The following is a 15,131-nucleotide window of genomic DNA, read 5'->3' on the forward strand; positions in this document are numbered from 1 at the left end:
TAGGATTTTGCGGATCTCAATTCGGACATCGTTTGACCATCGAACGGATATCGCCTATTACGCGTTATCCGGGTTCGATAGGTTGGGACCGTTAGATGGACCCAAATTTAATATATGTTAATCTAGGTATTTTTAGGATCGTGGAGGAATTCACGGATCGTGAATCGGAGCCCCGGATGTTCCGAGTTAATAATTTAAAGTTTATATTTTATATTAACTGTTAGATCGTGCGATCGTGCGCGATCCGACCGTCCGATCTGAACCAAACTTGCAGGACAAGTGTCCTATACCTTATAGAACCCATAGGAACTTTCGGATCGGAGTTTGGAGGTTGTGGTCCCCGTGGGCCTGTTTGACCAGGGTTAGGGTAGTTTGACCCTTGGTTGACCGTGAGTCTCCCGGAGTAATCTCACCTTCCCAGGGGGATTATCTGGAGTTAGACTAATGTGGAGGGTTACACAAGTTTAGAATTATTATATTTAATTAGATAAGTTTGTACAAAAGTACAAAGAGTCTAGAATGGCAGTTTGGAGTGCTATACGCACTAGCTCAGGTACCTCCCCGGATTTTGGATTCACTACAAGTACCACCAAGTGAAAGTCAGGTCGCACGTGGCGTAGGTTATCCGGTGTGTTGACAGACCCCATACGTGGCGTAGGTTATCCGGCGTATTGACAGACCCCATACGTGGCATTGGTTGTACCGGCGTATGGGGAGATTATGTGGAATACAGCGAAATGAAATGAGGTATCGCCTGAGTGTGGAATTAGATTTTACGAGAGAACTACGTGTGGCTTGATCCCTCAAGGAGGGTACGTAGGCAGCCTAAGGTTATTAGGTGCAGCCGCAGACTAAATGTTAGTCATAATTTATATTTGAATTTATTATTGCCTTATTTAAGACATGAATTGACCTGCTAGCGGGTTTGGTAGTTTGTTGAGAATTTTTGGAAGGCCGAAGGCCATTTATGTAAATTGCATGAATTTATATTGTGCATGCTGCCAGTTGGGGATATTAAATGTGTTTTTATGCAGATTGGAATTTTGGGAAATGTCCCATTTATAGGGGAGACTCTGCCGAAATTTCGGCAGAAAGTCTCGGTCTTTAGTAAGTGGGCCCGGCATCGGGGTGATGTCAGGAATTCCAAAGGATTCGTCTCGAATTTTGGGAAAATTCGGGGCGGGTCCTTTCAACCAGCTTGCAAGCTCTAACTCAAACAGAAACCAAAATTTGGATTCAAAGGGGAATGACCAATTTCTTCAATAAACCATACTCTTGAAGAAATCAATCTTGAATCTGACCTAGATATATATATATATATATATATATATATATTTGATCTAGCAAGATGAGGTTTTCATATTTCAAATGTAGTTTTCAAAAAGAAACATTTTGGAAAACTGAAAGATGAAAAATATGAAGGTTACACTTGAGAAAGAAGAGAAAGTTTATAGAGAAACTTTCCAAAACTTGCCTACAAAAGTGACGGCTGCCAAATCAGGAATTCTTTGGCCTTTACACCCAAAAATTCCTTAGGTCATAATCAACACATGGTAGCAGAGAGAGAAAGGAGAACAGGATAAAATAGTTGGTTATCCAGCTGGAAATCCTACAGAGAAAGAATGACTAGTCATATGAGAAACAGATGACTAGTCATCATTTTATGAAATCAATTTAATGCAATGCACAATTTGCCTTTATCAATTTGCTTGAACCTCCATAGGATAGTTATTAGTTAAGAACACCTAGAGTAGCTATTCTTAATCTAAACTTGAGCTTGATAAAAACAATACAAATCCTATTACAAAATTGTCAAGGGAAGCCAAAAGAAAAACTCAAAATGCATATATTAACAAACATATCAATAAGTTTATTATTGATGATAATAATATCAACACCTTATCAATTGGGGACAATTCTTTCTTTATTTAAGATCAAATGCTTGATATATAACCAGACTATAATAATCGACACGTTATCAATTACATGTTGAGAGTTTTACCTTTATTAAAGATCAAACGTTTAATAACCGGACTAATTATCGACACATTATCGATTACATGTCAAGAGTCCTATCTTTATTAAAGATCTTGTCCTTTCTATAGTTCATATATATATGTATGCTCATGATGGGCAGAAAGTCATGAGGTAGTTAGGTCCACCACTGCACGTAAATAAACCCTGGTTGTCATCATAAGCATAGCTGTAAGCGTCGGGGCATTTGTCATGGAATATCTGAGAGTAATTTGTTGGTGGGCATTTCTCTTTAGTTTCTTGAGGCGGAGTGCAACAGTACTTTGGGTCACCGAATTGAGCACATGCGCTCAAGCAGGCAACCACGCTCCCATCGGACCCTTTCTTTTGCAGCTCACTCGGACAAACTGCGTTCACATTCGCCGGGCAAGTAGCCGTCTTGCAGTCTCCGGTACCGCCTTGTGGTTGTGGAGTCACAGACATGGGCAAGTTGAAGCCATCAACAAGACTAACGTCGTAGAAATCTTGTCCTCCGCCTGCTGGAATATTGAATTCCGCTAAAGTTGCTGGCGGAATGGCACCGGCACCGTTGCACGTGACCTGACCAGAGGCACAGTCTGCAGTGGCACAGACGAACTTTCCAGAGGCGTCCGTGGAGCATCCAGTTCGGGCCCAGAAGCGGCCGTTCCATGGCACCGGAGTGTCTAGGCTGAAGCTAGCTTGGGATGCTAACTCGAACCCTGTGGTTGATAATTGAGGTTTTTGATCGGAGGTTAGGGTTCCTGGCCAGACCGTGTAGGGGCAGTTGTTTTTGAAAGACATTGTCGCTGCATGTGCACCTGCCATGCAAAGTAAACCACACTTAATTTGATGCAGTAATCACAAACCACACTTAATAAGAAGCTTCTATCGTTTGGCCAAAATGAAAAACTTAAAGAAAATAAGAAACTTGTTTACCTCCGAAGGAAAGGATGGTTAAGCTGAGGAATACTACTAGGGTCTTCATCATCGGAATATCTTAGTTTGCTTTGCATACATTAACAAACATATCAATACTTATTATTGACGATAATAATATCAACACCTTATCAATTGGGGACAATTCTTTCTTTATTTAAGATCAAATGCTTGATACATAGCCAGACTATAATAATCGACACGTTACTAATTACATGTCGAGAGTCGTACCTTTATTAAAGATCAAACATTTAATAGCCGGACTAATTATCGACACATTATCAATTACATGTCGAGAGTCCTATCTTTATGAAAGATCTTGTCCTTTCTATAGTTCATATATATATGTATGCTCATCATGGGCAGAAAGTAATGAGGTAGTTAGGTCCACCACTGCACGTAAATAAACCCTTGTTGTCATCATAAGCATAGCTGTAAGCGTCGGGGCATTGGTCATGGAATATCTGAGAGTAATTTGTTGGTGGGCATTTCTCTTTAGTTTCTTGAGGCGGAGTGCAACAGTACTGTGGCTGATTGAATTTAACACATGCGCTCAAGCAGGCAACCACGCTCCCATCGGACCCTATCTTTTGCAGCTCACTCGGACAAACTGCGTTCACGTTCGCCGCGCAACTACCCGTCTTGCAGGTGCCGGTACCGCCTTGTGGAGTCACAGACATGCGCAAGTTGAAGCCATCAACAAGACTAACATCGTAGTAATCTTGTCCTCCGCCTGCTGCAATAGTGAATTCCGCTAAAGTTGCCGGCGGAATGCCAGTCTTACCGTTGCACATGAGCTGACCAGAGTCACAGTCTGCGGTTTCGCAGACGAACTTTCCAGAGGCGTCCGTGCATCCAGTTCGGGCCCAGAAGCGGCCACTCCATGGCGCCGGAGTGTCTAGCGGGAAGCTAGCTTGGGATGGTAACTCGAACCCTGTGGTTGATAATTGAGGATTTCCAAAGGAGGCTGGCCAGACCGTGTAGGGGCAATTGTTTTTGAAAGAAATTGTCGCTGCATGTGCACCTGCCATGCAAAGTAAACCACAATTAATTTGATGCAGTAATCACAAACCACACTTATTGTGAACAAATATGAAATCAAAATTAAAGAAAATAAGAAGCTTCGACTTTAAGAAAAGATCAATGAGTATTTCTATCGTTTGCCCAAAATGAAAAACTTAAAGAAAATAAGAAGCTTGTTTACCTCCGAAGGAAAGGAGGGTTAAGCTGAGGCTGAGGACTACTACTAGGGTCTTCATCATCGGAATATCTTAGTTTGCTGTGCTTCGAATTTGATGAGCTTGGGCTTTAGTTATATAGGCTTAGTGCGACCTAACTTGTTTATCACGCAATATTTACATTTAATTGGATTCAATTGATGGATTCTTTAAGAGAGCTGATTTTCTCATTCATATTTTCTCCACTTACACTCCATTTTACTTTTTAATACTTTTTAATTAATTTTGTTTTTTGTCTTTCCTATTCTATCCTTACCCTAGATTAATTTCTTTTTTACTTCACTTTTATATTATTTCTTTTTCTTTATACTTTATTTTCTAACTTACGCTCCATTTTCAATATTAAAGGGCAAAAAAAAACTTCATTCCTTACTCGATTAAAAGAAAAAAAATACTGAAAATGGAGTGCAAGTTGGAAAATTAAGTATAAAGAAAAAGAACTAATATAAAAGTGAAGTAAAAGAAATTAATATAGGGTAAGGGTAGAATATGAAAGAAAGTGAACAAAATTGATTAAAAAGTATTAAAAAGCAAAAGGAAGTGTAAGTGGAGAAAAAAGAAATAGGGAAATCATATCCCATTCTTTAATTGATCTCTAAAAAAACTAAGTTATATAAGTAACCATTTGAACATTTATCCTATGATGATCATTTTTTAGACGAAAGCCTGTCTAGATTCCGCTCACATCTGTATAGGTAGACGGTGAAGCTAAGGTCGACTATGAGGGGAGTCTGGAAAGGCCTTGGTCCCCAATTGAGTTCAGCCAAATACTATTTAAACAAAAAAAACTTCTTAATCTTAATTAAGTGCCGTAACTCAGATCAAAAGAACTAAATAAATCACTTAAATGCCTTATACTTATACATTCCAAAAGTATATTTCAACTAAAGAGGTTTCCGAATTTACATCCTTCTTTCTGTTAATAAAAAAACAAATAAAACCAAGTTATTACTTCAAAATTCCCAAATTAATTTTTTCTATGAAGATATATGTCCTTCGTTTTAGTAGTTGGCCGAGGACAACCCAAGAAGAAGCTGCCACGAACAAATAGAGGTAGAATTTACAGCACAGGATATGCCACTAAAGTCTAAATGTGCAACTGTACTGAACTATAGGGCCATTAAAATGTGTTTTATTAAATGCCCCAAAATTGCCACGAACAAGCAGAGCTAGAATTTTCAACACCCGGGGACACATTTTCTTTTCCACAGGGAGTGAAGAAAAAAATTGTCATTAATATCATTTGTATAAAAAAAATATAAAATAATCAAAATAATTTATACATATCCCATATATGACATTTTATTGGTGATCTTGCATAAGTATGTAAACTTCTTATTGGACTTTTCTTCCTCAAATATAAGTGGTGCAGATTCAAGTCTTTTTGGTCTTCTATCTTTGCAGACTCCAAGACATTCAAGTAATCTTTAATGAGTCTCAATTTTCCTGTTAACATCATGAAAAGTCGTCGTTTTGTTTAATTAATTTTTTGTCACACCCGGCAACCCAAGATATTATGTAAAAAGCATTCTCACCAAATTAATTTTTTGTTTTAAAGAGACTCACGAAGCAATTGTTCCAGTCAAATACCCAGTTTTGGTCTTCTCAACAAAAAACTTCGAGTTCCTACGAACCCAAGAAGATTTCCCAAAAACTTATGAGGATGCGAGGTGTGCCATATAACACATCACTTACAGCACAGGATATGGATCAATCCATCCCCTTAAAGGGATCCGGCGTCCTCGTCTAATTTGCACCACACTTTGGCTCGATACCTGGCGGAATTAAAATGAAGCAGATATTGTCACTTTGGGCCGGCTCGCAACTTTACCAGAGTTTGAATTTTCGGGAACGGAAAGCTTCCGTGGTGACACCATCCTGCAGATTTTCCTTTCAACTTTGAGTTCCTACGAACCCGAAGCCAGTGAGCTCCCAAAAGGCCTCCCACTATATTGATGCGAGGTGTGCCATATAAGGCACATCACCCCCTCTCCGTTTGGTCGATGTGGGATCTTTGCAAAATAATATATATATATATTAATGAGTGCTGCTATTTCCACCCATTTTATCCTATTTTCATACTCACTTTATGAAAATTCTGCAAATGAGCTAGAATTTTCAACACTTAGGGGGACACGTTTTCTTTTCCACAGGGCGTGAAGAAAAAATTGCCATTAATATCACTTGTATAAAAAAAAAATATAAAATAATCAAAATAATTTATACATATCCCATATGACATTTTTGGTCATCTTGCATAAGTATGTAAACTTCTTATTGGACTTTTCTTCCTCAAATATAAGTAATCAGATTCAAGTCTTTTGGTCTTCTATCTTTGCAGACTCAAGACATTCAAGTAATCTTTCCAGTCTCAATTTTCCACAGAACCAACATCATGAAAAGAAGTCGTGTTTTTTGAATTAATTTGGTTGCAACTACCTTCAATTACTTTGGCTCTATATATATATATATATATATATATTAATGAGTGCTGCTATTTCCATCCTTATCCTATTTTCATACTCACTTTATGAAAATTCAACGAACCAGAGCTAGAATTTTCAACACCCGGGGACACGTTTTCTTTTCCACAGGGCGTGAAGAAAAAAATTGCCATTAATATCACTTGTATAAAAAAAAAATATAAAATAATCAAAATAATTTATACATATCCCATATGACATTTTATTGGTCATCTTGCATAAGTATGTAAACTTCTTATTGGACTTTTCTTCCTCAAATATAAGTGGTGCAGATTCAAGTCTTTTTGGTCTTCTATCTTTGCAGACTCCAAGACATTCAAGTAATCTTTAATGAGTCTCAATTTTCCACAGACCAACATCATGAAATTTGGAAGTCGTCGTTTTGTTGAATTAATTTGGTTGCAACTACCTTCAATTACTTTGGCTCTATATATATATATATATATATATATATATTAATGAGTGCTGCTATTTCCACCCACTTATCCTATTTTCATACTCACTTTATGAAAATTCAACGAACAAGCAGAGCTAGAATTTTCAACACCCGGGGACACGTTTTCTTTTCCACAGGGCGTGAAGAAAAAAATTGCCATTAATATCACTTGTATAAAAAAAAAATATAAAATAATCAAAATAATTTATACATATCCCATATGACATTTTATTGGTCATCTTGCATAAGTATGTAAACTTCTTATTGGACTTTTCTTCCTCAAATATAAGTGGTGCAGATTCAAGTCTTTTTGGTTTTCTATCTTTGCAGACTCCAAGACATTCAAGTAATCTTTAATGAGTCTCAATTTTCCACAGACCAACATCATGAAATTTGGAAGTCGTCGTTTTGCTGAATTAATTTGGTTGCAACTACCTTCAATTACTTTGGCTCTGTATATATTAATGAGTGCTGCTATTTTCATCCACCTATTCTATTTTCATACTCACTTTATTTTCAAAATTTTATAGACAAATTTGTCCATTTGTGAAATGACTTCTAAGAACTATCTAATTTTTAGACACATGATCAATAACTCAAAAAAAAAAAAACAAAAAACTAATTAAAGACCTAACTTGGTCGAAACATTGGCATAGAATCCCCGACCGCTCCACCACCCAACCACACTTCCGAACCCCACCTCCTCTCTCCTTTTCTCTCTTCCTCTCTCTCTCGCTCTCTCTCTTCACCCTACTATCTGTCTTATCTTCCCCACGCACCCAGCCACCCTCCCCCTCCTCCTGTTTTTCTCCTTATTTCTCTCATCCCTCCTCTCGACAGCCATCCCCATGAATGAATTGATTCTTTATTTTTCTTTCGTTTGTTATTTGGTATGGTTTTAGGTTGAATAACTCAAAAGGGTTATTGGGTTTTGGATTGGCAGGGGGTTGAAGGCTAGCATGCTTTCAATGAAAGCAAGGGCATGCTGTAGGGACTTGGGACTAAAGGGTGTCTTTCGTGATTTATTTAGAATTGTGATCCGCCTTGTGGAGTCACAGACATGCGCAAGTTGAAGCCATCAACAAGACTAACATCATAGAAATCTTGACCTCCGCCTGCTGCAATAGTGAATTCCGCTAAAGTTGCCGGCGGAATGCCAGTCTTACCGTTGCACATGAGCTGACCAGAGTCACAGTCTGCGGTTTCGCAGACGAACTTTCCAGAGGCGTCCGTGCATCCAGTTCATGGCACCGGAGTGTCTAGCTGGAAGCTAACTTGGGATGCTAACTCGAACCCTATGGTTGATAATTGAGGATTTCCAAAGGAGGCTGGCCAGACCGTGTAGGGGCATTTGTTTTTGAAAGACATTGTCGCTGCATGTGCACCTGCCATGCAAAGTAAACCACACTTAATTTGATGCAGTAATCACAAACCACACTTATTGTGACCAAATATTAAATTAAAACTTAAAGAAAATAAGAAGCTTCGACTTTAAGAAAAGATCAATGAGTATTTCTATCGTTTGCCCAAAATGAAAAACTTAAAGAAAATAAGAAGCTTGTTTACCTTCGAAGGAAAGGAGGGTTAAGCTGAGGCTGAGGACTACTACTAGGGTCTTCATCATCGGAATGTCTTAGTTTGCTGTGCTTCGAATTTGATGAGCTTGGGCTTTAGTTATATAGGCTTAGTGCTGGCCTAACTTTTTGTTCTTTTGCAGGACTATGGCTGCTGCGATGACGAGTGACAAGACAACTAGTCTTATGAACTTATCAAGTTGATTTTTCGCTGAGTTTGTTTTTGGCATAGATTTGTAGTTAATATGACATGTTTATCACGCAATATTTATATTTAATAGGATTCAGTTGATGGATTCTTTGTGTGGCCCACTCATCATCAATTCAATGATATAAAACTTCAAAAGTGATCTCTAAAAAACTGTCATATAAGTAACCATTTGAACATTTATCCTAATCATTTTTTGGACGAAAGTCTGTCCAAACTTCGCTCACTACGTCTGACTGTGAGGGTAGTCTAGAAAGGTCTTGGTTCCCAATTGAGTTCAGCCAAATACTATTTAAACCAAAAAAAAACTACTTAATCTTAATTAAGTGCCCTAACTCAGATCAAAAGAACTAAATAAATCACTTAAATGCCTTATACTTCCACATTCCAAAAGTATATTTCAACTAAAGAGGTTTCCAAATTTGCATCCTTCTTTCTGTTAATAAAAAACAAAAGGGTAAATTACTTAAATGGTCCTCAAATTTGTACTTGATTTATATTTTGGTCCCTCAATTAAATTATTAGTCCAAATGATACATTAACTACATATTAATCGCTCTATTAGTCCTACCGTTACATTTTGTCAATGTTGCTGTTAAATATGAGGGTAAATTGGTCATTTCGTATGTATACCGTTACATTCTGTCAATGTTGCTATTAAATATGAGGGTAAATTTGTCATTTCGTATGTTAAAAATAAATAAATATTAAAAAATGAAATAAAATCTCTCTCTCTCTCTCTCTCTCTCCACAACCCATCAGGGTGGTACCAAGAACTGGAATTCCAACAATTGCACTTAAAACCACAAAAATAATTAATAGATTAATTAGTCAAAATAACTAAAGAGGGGAAAAAAAAAAAAAATTTGTAAGTCTGTGCTCATATATTTGATCTTACCTGTAAAGGGCAGTGGTATTGGAGAGGAGAGGAATGGTGAAGTGAATGATAGTTTTCAAAAAAGTAGTTGCCATGGAAAAGTCTATTCATCCAGTAATATAAAGGCTCTGAAACTCCCACGTGCAGTACCAGTGTTGAAATAAAGCCGATTGTGTTCCACAAGGGAAGGTTTTGAAGATTGTGTTCCTTCTCTCTGTATCTCTATATCTCTGTCTCTCTATCTCTCTCTCCATTCCCCCAGGGCCACCACCCTCAAGCTCCAACCCCAAACTCATCCCACAACCACTCTCTACCTAAATCCATCCAACAACCACGCTCCACCCCAGGCCCCATGAACCCAGAACCCAACTCCTCCCCACCTTCCAACCGAGCTAGCAACTACAGAGAAAAATAAAAATAAAAATCTTCCACAGACCTCTCCCAACGAACCCAAAACTCCAATTCAACAACGAACCAGACCCTCTTCCCCTCCCTCTTGATTTCCCTTTGTTGTTGAGAGACAACCACCACCACCCTCCTCCCCACCTCATCACCCGCCAACCTCACCTCCCAAAATCACAGCCACTGTCAATTTCTCACCCTCCAAGACACCAAAATTGCTGCGAGGATTTTGGGGATTTATGCCCATATGGAGAGGTCTGTGGGAATGGGGGAGAAGAAATCGAATGGGGGTAGGGGTGGGTTGTCTTTTTTTTCTTTTTCTTTTTCTTTTTCTTTTTCTTCAATTATTTGATAATTTTTTATTTGTTTTAACTCTATTTTATTTGTTAATTACGAAAAGTTATATTTACCCTAAAACTTGGTTAAATCTAACAGAAAATTAGACGGTTGGATCAAATGGGCGATTAAAATAGAGTTTATGTACCATTTGGACTAATAATTTAATTGAGGGACTAAAATGTAAATCAAGTACAAGTTTGAGGACCATTTGAGTAATTTACCCAAAACAAAAAAAACCAAGTTATTACTTCAAAACTCCCAAATTAATTTTTTGGCTTAAATGTTGAAATGGTCGCTGTGTTTTACTTTATCGGCCAATTTAGTCCTTGTGTTATTAATTTGGCCAAATTAGTCCCTATGTTTGTATCTATTAATAAATTTGACCCTTTCCGTCAAAATTATGTTAAAACCTAAAAAAGAACATTTAAAATTAATTTAAAATTTTATAATTAATTATAAAGATTTAAACTCAAATAATAATAATGGTAAAATGATTAAAACCCACACAACCTCAACCTCCAATGGTCTCGATTCCTGTAGGGAAAAAAAAAAAAAAAGGGTTCTTAGTAGAATTGATGCCTACTCTTTTCTTGCTGCAAATTTTCATCTATTTTATGTTTAAGATTTTCTCATACTCTACCTTTCATCTCTCTCTCCTCTCCTATCCATTGGTTTGAATGTCGTCGACTTTTGCTGCAGCCAGAATAATCAATTGGCGGTAGAGCCGTCAAGCTTACGGTGACCGGCTATGATGATCTTCATGATTTTTTAGAGAGAGAGAGAGAGAGAGAGAGAGAGAGAGAGAGAGAGAGAGAGAGAGAGATTTTGTAGTTTAGGTGGGGTTGGAATGGTGGTGAGGGTGGCTATGGTTTTGGGGTTGGAGTGGTGGTGGTGAGGGTGGCTGGGTTTGGGAGGTGGTTGAGGTGTGTGCGCAAAATTGGGGTAGGTGAAATTTAAAAGAAATATATTCCATTTTCAGTTTGAATTTAAAATTTTATAATCAATTACAATTTTTTTTATAATTACTTTTTACATTTTTAAAGGAATGGACCACATTGACTAACATATACAAACACAAGGACCAAATTGGCCAAATTGATAACACATGGACTAAATTGGCCTATGAGATAAAACGTAGGGACCATTTTAACATTTAAGCCTAATTTTTTCTACGAAGATATATGTCCGTTTTAGTAGTTGACCGAGGTAGAATTTACAGCAGAGGATATGCCACTAAAGTGTAAATGTGCAACTGTACTGAACTATAGGGCCATTGAAATGTGTTTTATTAGATCCCCCTAAATTGCCACGAACAAGCAAAGCTAGAATTTTGAACGCTCAGGGATATACATTTTCTTTTCCACAGGACGTGAAGAAAAAAATTGTCACTAATATCACTTGAATCAAAAATAAAAATAAATCAAAATTTATACATATCCCATGTGACATTTTATTGGTTATCTTGCATACCTATGTAACCTTCTTATTGGACTTTTCTTCCTCAAAGACAAGTGGTGCAGATTCAAGTCTTTTTGGTCTTCTATCTTTGCAGACTCCAAGACATTCAAGTAATCTTTAATGGGTCTCAATTATCTCATATTGACGCTACTACCTTCAATTAATTTGGCTGCAACTACCTTCAATAGATAGTCAAGGGATTCATTGTGTGGCCCACTCATCATTAATTCAATGATATAAGAGCAACTCCACCCCTTAGGGCAAAGTCTAAGGCAAGGGCAAGCAAGGGCTGACACTATTCATGTGAATAGTGTCAGCCTTGCCATTTGTGGTTCCACCCACAAGGGCAAAGTCTAGGGCAAGTCTAGGGCAATTACTATTCATTGTACTTTATTTCCTATTTTTTTTATACTTTAAATCATTAATTTTGATAATCTTTTGTAATTAAATTTTCGGATAAGATTTTCGGATGTGAATCTCGGTTGCCACGGGTCTTATTCCAGATAAAATTTTCGGATATTCATTAATAAAAATTATAATCTCAGATTTCCGATAAAATTTTCACCCTCTAAAATTGTGCCACGTGTCCCATGTCAGATAAGATTTTCAGATATTTTTAAAAAATTATAATCTCATATTTCAGATAAGATTTTCCCCCTCTAAAATTGTGCCACGTGTCCCATGTCTGATAAGATTTTCAGATATTTTTTTACAAATAGTGATCTCAGATTTCAGATAAGATTTTCACCCTCTAAAATTGTGCCACGTGTCATCTCTATCTTCTGAATCCCTCTATATAACTACACCATCAACACCACTCCTCTCACACCATCTCTGATATATTCCTTCATTTCTCAGATTTTACAAAACACATTATACTCTCAATGTCAAACTTCATGAGGGTGTTGGAGAGGCAACAGAAAGAATGGGAAGAAATCCAGCGTAGACGTGAGGAAGAAGATCGGGAGCAAGATGAAGAAGAGGAGGAAATGCTTGAAGTAGCGGCGGTGTGTATGATGAATCAATCAAGCCAACACCATCGTCGTCGTGCCCCGAATGTGGACAGACGAAGAGAGTCTCGGGGTAAGAATCTCTTGGAGGATTACTTTATCCCAAATTCGTTATATCCTGCTCATAAGTTTCGAGAGAGATATAGAATGCAGCCACATTTGTTCCAAAAAATCATGCATGATATTTGTAATTACGACACATACTTCATTCAAAAGCATGATGTTGTTGGAGTTTTGGGTCTTATCCCGGAGCAAAAACTTACAGCTGCTTTGCGGATGCTTGCTTATGGGGCATCTGCAGAGCAGGTGGATGAGATTGCAAGGATGGGAAAATCTACTATCCTAGAGTGCTTGGTGAGATTCTGTGATGCAGTGGAAAATTTGTACACGAGGGAGTACCTTCACAAACCCACTCCGAGGGACCTGCAAAGGCTTCTACAAAAAGGCGAGGCTCGAGGTTTCCCAGGAATGATCGGAAGCATCGATTGCATGCATTGGCAATGGAAGAATTGTCCTACTGCGTGGCAAGGAGACTATGGGAATCGGAAGGGCCAAAAAAGTATCATTTTGGAGGCCGTAGCTTCATTCGACACTTGGGTTTGGCATGCCTTTTTTGGGGTTGCCTGATCTCAGAATGACCTCAATGTCCTTGGTCAATCCCCGGTGTTCGACGAGGTATTGCGAGGTCATTCCCCCCAGGTCACATACCAAATCAACAATACCGTATACTCTGGTGCATACTACCTTGCCGACGGAATTTATCCTAGGTGGACGACATTCGTGAAAACAATTCCGAATCCCCAATCCGAGAAGGAAAGAAGCTTTGCTTCCTTTCAAGAAGGTTACAGGAAAGATGTGGAAAGGTGTTTCGGTATCTTGCAAGCTCGTTGGGCAATTATCGGGGGTGCTGCTCGGATGCTAGACGAGGAGGTGCTGAGGAGTATTATGATGACTTGCATCATCCTCCACAACATGATTGTGGAGGATGAGTATGACTACGATGCTCCAGAGGTGTTTGAACCCGATCCTATGAACACGGCGTTGACAAGAATATATGAAAGGCCGATAGGACCAAATGGACTACCATTGGAGCCCAAACCGTTACTTCACGATGGTCGATTCAACAACCCCATGATTGATCGTTATCAAGAAATGCAATCTTCATATGTTCACGAAAGACGTCAAGTTGACTTGATCGAGCACTTGTGGCAGATGAAAGGCAATCACAATGGATGAAGGCTAGATTCGTGCTTTGTTTGGAATTATGCTTTGTTTTTAATTATGCTTTGTTTTTTTGTGTTATGTTTTGTGGAATTATTGCGAGGTCTTTTTTATTATTATGCTTTTATGTATGGTTTGTTTTGTGTGTTGTTTGCAATAAATGAAGGGTTGTTTTTAATTAATCTTTGTGAGGAATGCTCAAATGTTTTTAATAAGTAGTCCAATTATAGAATGCTTTTTTGATTGAATAAAAAAGAAACAATACAACAAATTAAAGGATAATACAACAATTTAAAAAAAAATACAACAATTATAAAAAAAATACAACAATACAATCTAATGGTTTTCATCATTTAGCCAATCCGTATTGCTAGGACCGTCGTCATGGAAAAGTTTTCTTCTCATCACATCCCTTCGTTTATGCTTCCAATAGGCCTTTGTTTCAGGAGACATATGGCTCGTATCCATGGCCATGATTTTCATCTCTCTTTCATCATCGTCTTTTTCTTTTGCATGTTGCTTTTCAATTGCAAAGGCTTCCAATCGTGCCTTGTCCGCTTCATCTCTCCTCAAGTCTCTCTCCAATCTTAGAGAGTTGTTCTTAGCTATTTGCTCGAATATTTGAACACAATCAATGTTTGAAGTGGCCCCTCTCTTGGCCTTTGCCGCCTTTCTCCCAATAGGTCTCGGCGGACGTGGGAGTGGTGACTTCGTTTCCATTGGGGAGTCTAATGGCGAATCGGTTGATGGCGATTCGTGGAGCGGCGTCTCATGCAACACAACCGGGGGGGCGGTAGGAATAATTTTGAATCTGGAACAATCTTTCACAATTTCCCAACATTGGAAATGCACAAAACTTTTTTTCCCTACCCCCGTGGCACCGAACCACATTTGTGCTTGTATGATCTATTCAAAATAAATAATTGGAAGTGCATTAAAAAAAATATACAATGC

The 15,131-nt window shown here is 38.1% G+C and overlaps 1 protein-coding gene and 1 pseudogene across 3 annotated transcripts; both read right to left on the reverse strand.

Moving 5' to 3' along the window:
* Window positions 1-2,109: 2,109 nt before the first annotated feature.
* LOC117635131 (thaumatin-like protein 2) lies at window positions 2,110-4,219 on the reverse strand. Of its 3 annotated transcripts, none has more exons than XM_034369472.1 (2): window positions 4,136-4,213; window positions 2,110-2,813 (listed from the first exon to the last, which is right to left on the reverse strand). In XM_034369472.1, exons 1-2 carry the CDS (start codon window positions 4,191-4,193, stop codon window positions 2,125-2,127), a joined length of 747 nt encoding a protein of 248 aa, XP_034225363.1. In that variant the 5' UTR covers window positions 4,194-4,213; the 3' UTR covers window positions 2,110-2,124. The 3 variants fall into 3 exon arrangements, with proteins under 3 accessions (XP_034225363.1, XP_034225364.1, XP_034225365.1); XM_034369473.1 differs by lacking the exon at window positions 4,136-4,213 and adding an exon at window positions 2,932-2,983; XM_034369474.1 differs by lacking the exon at window positions 2,110-2,813 and adding an exon at window positions 3,069-3,955 and having other exon boundaries at window positions 4,136-4,219.
* A 3,056-nt stretch (window positions 4,220-7,275) lies between these two features.
* Window positions 7,276-8,838, reverse strand: LOC117635133 (annotated as a pseudogene).
* Window positions 8,839-15,131: the final 6,293 nt, after the last annotated feature.

This window comes from Prunus dulcis, chromosome 7 (assembly GCF_902201215.1).
Source record: "Prunus dulcis chromosome 7, ALMONDv2, whole genome shotgun sequence".
Taxonomy (NCBI): domain Eukaryota; kingdom Viridiplantae; phylum Streptophyta; class Magnoliopsida; order Rosales; family Rosaceae; genus Prunus; species Prunus dulcis.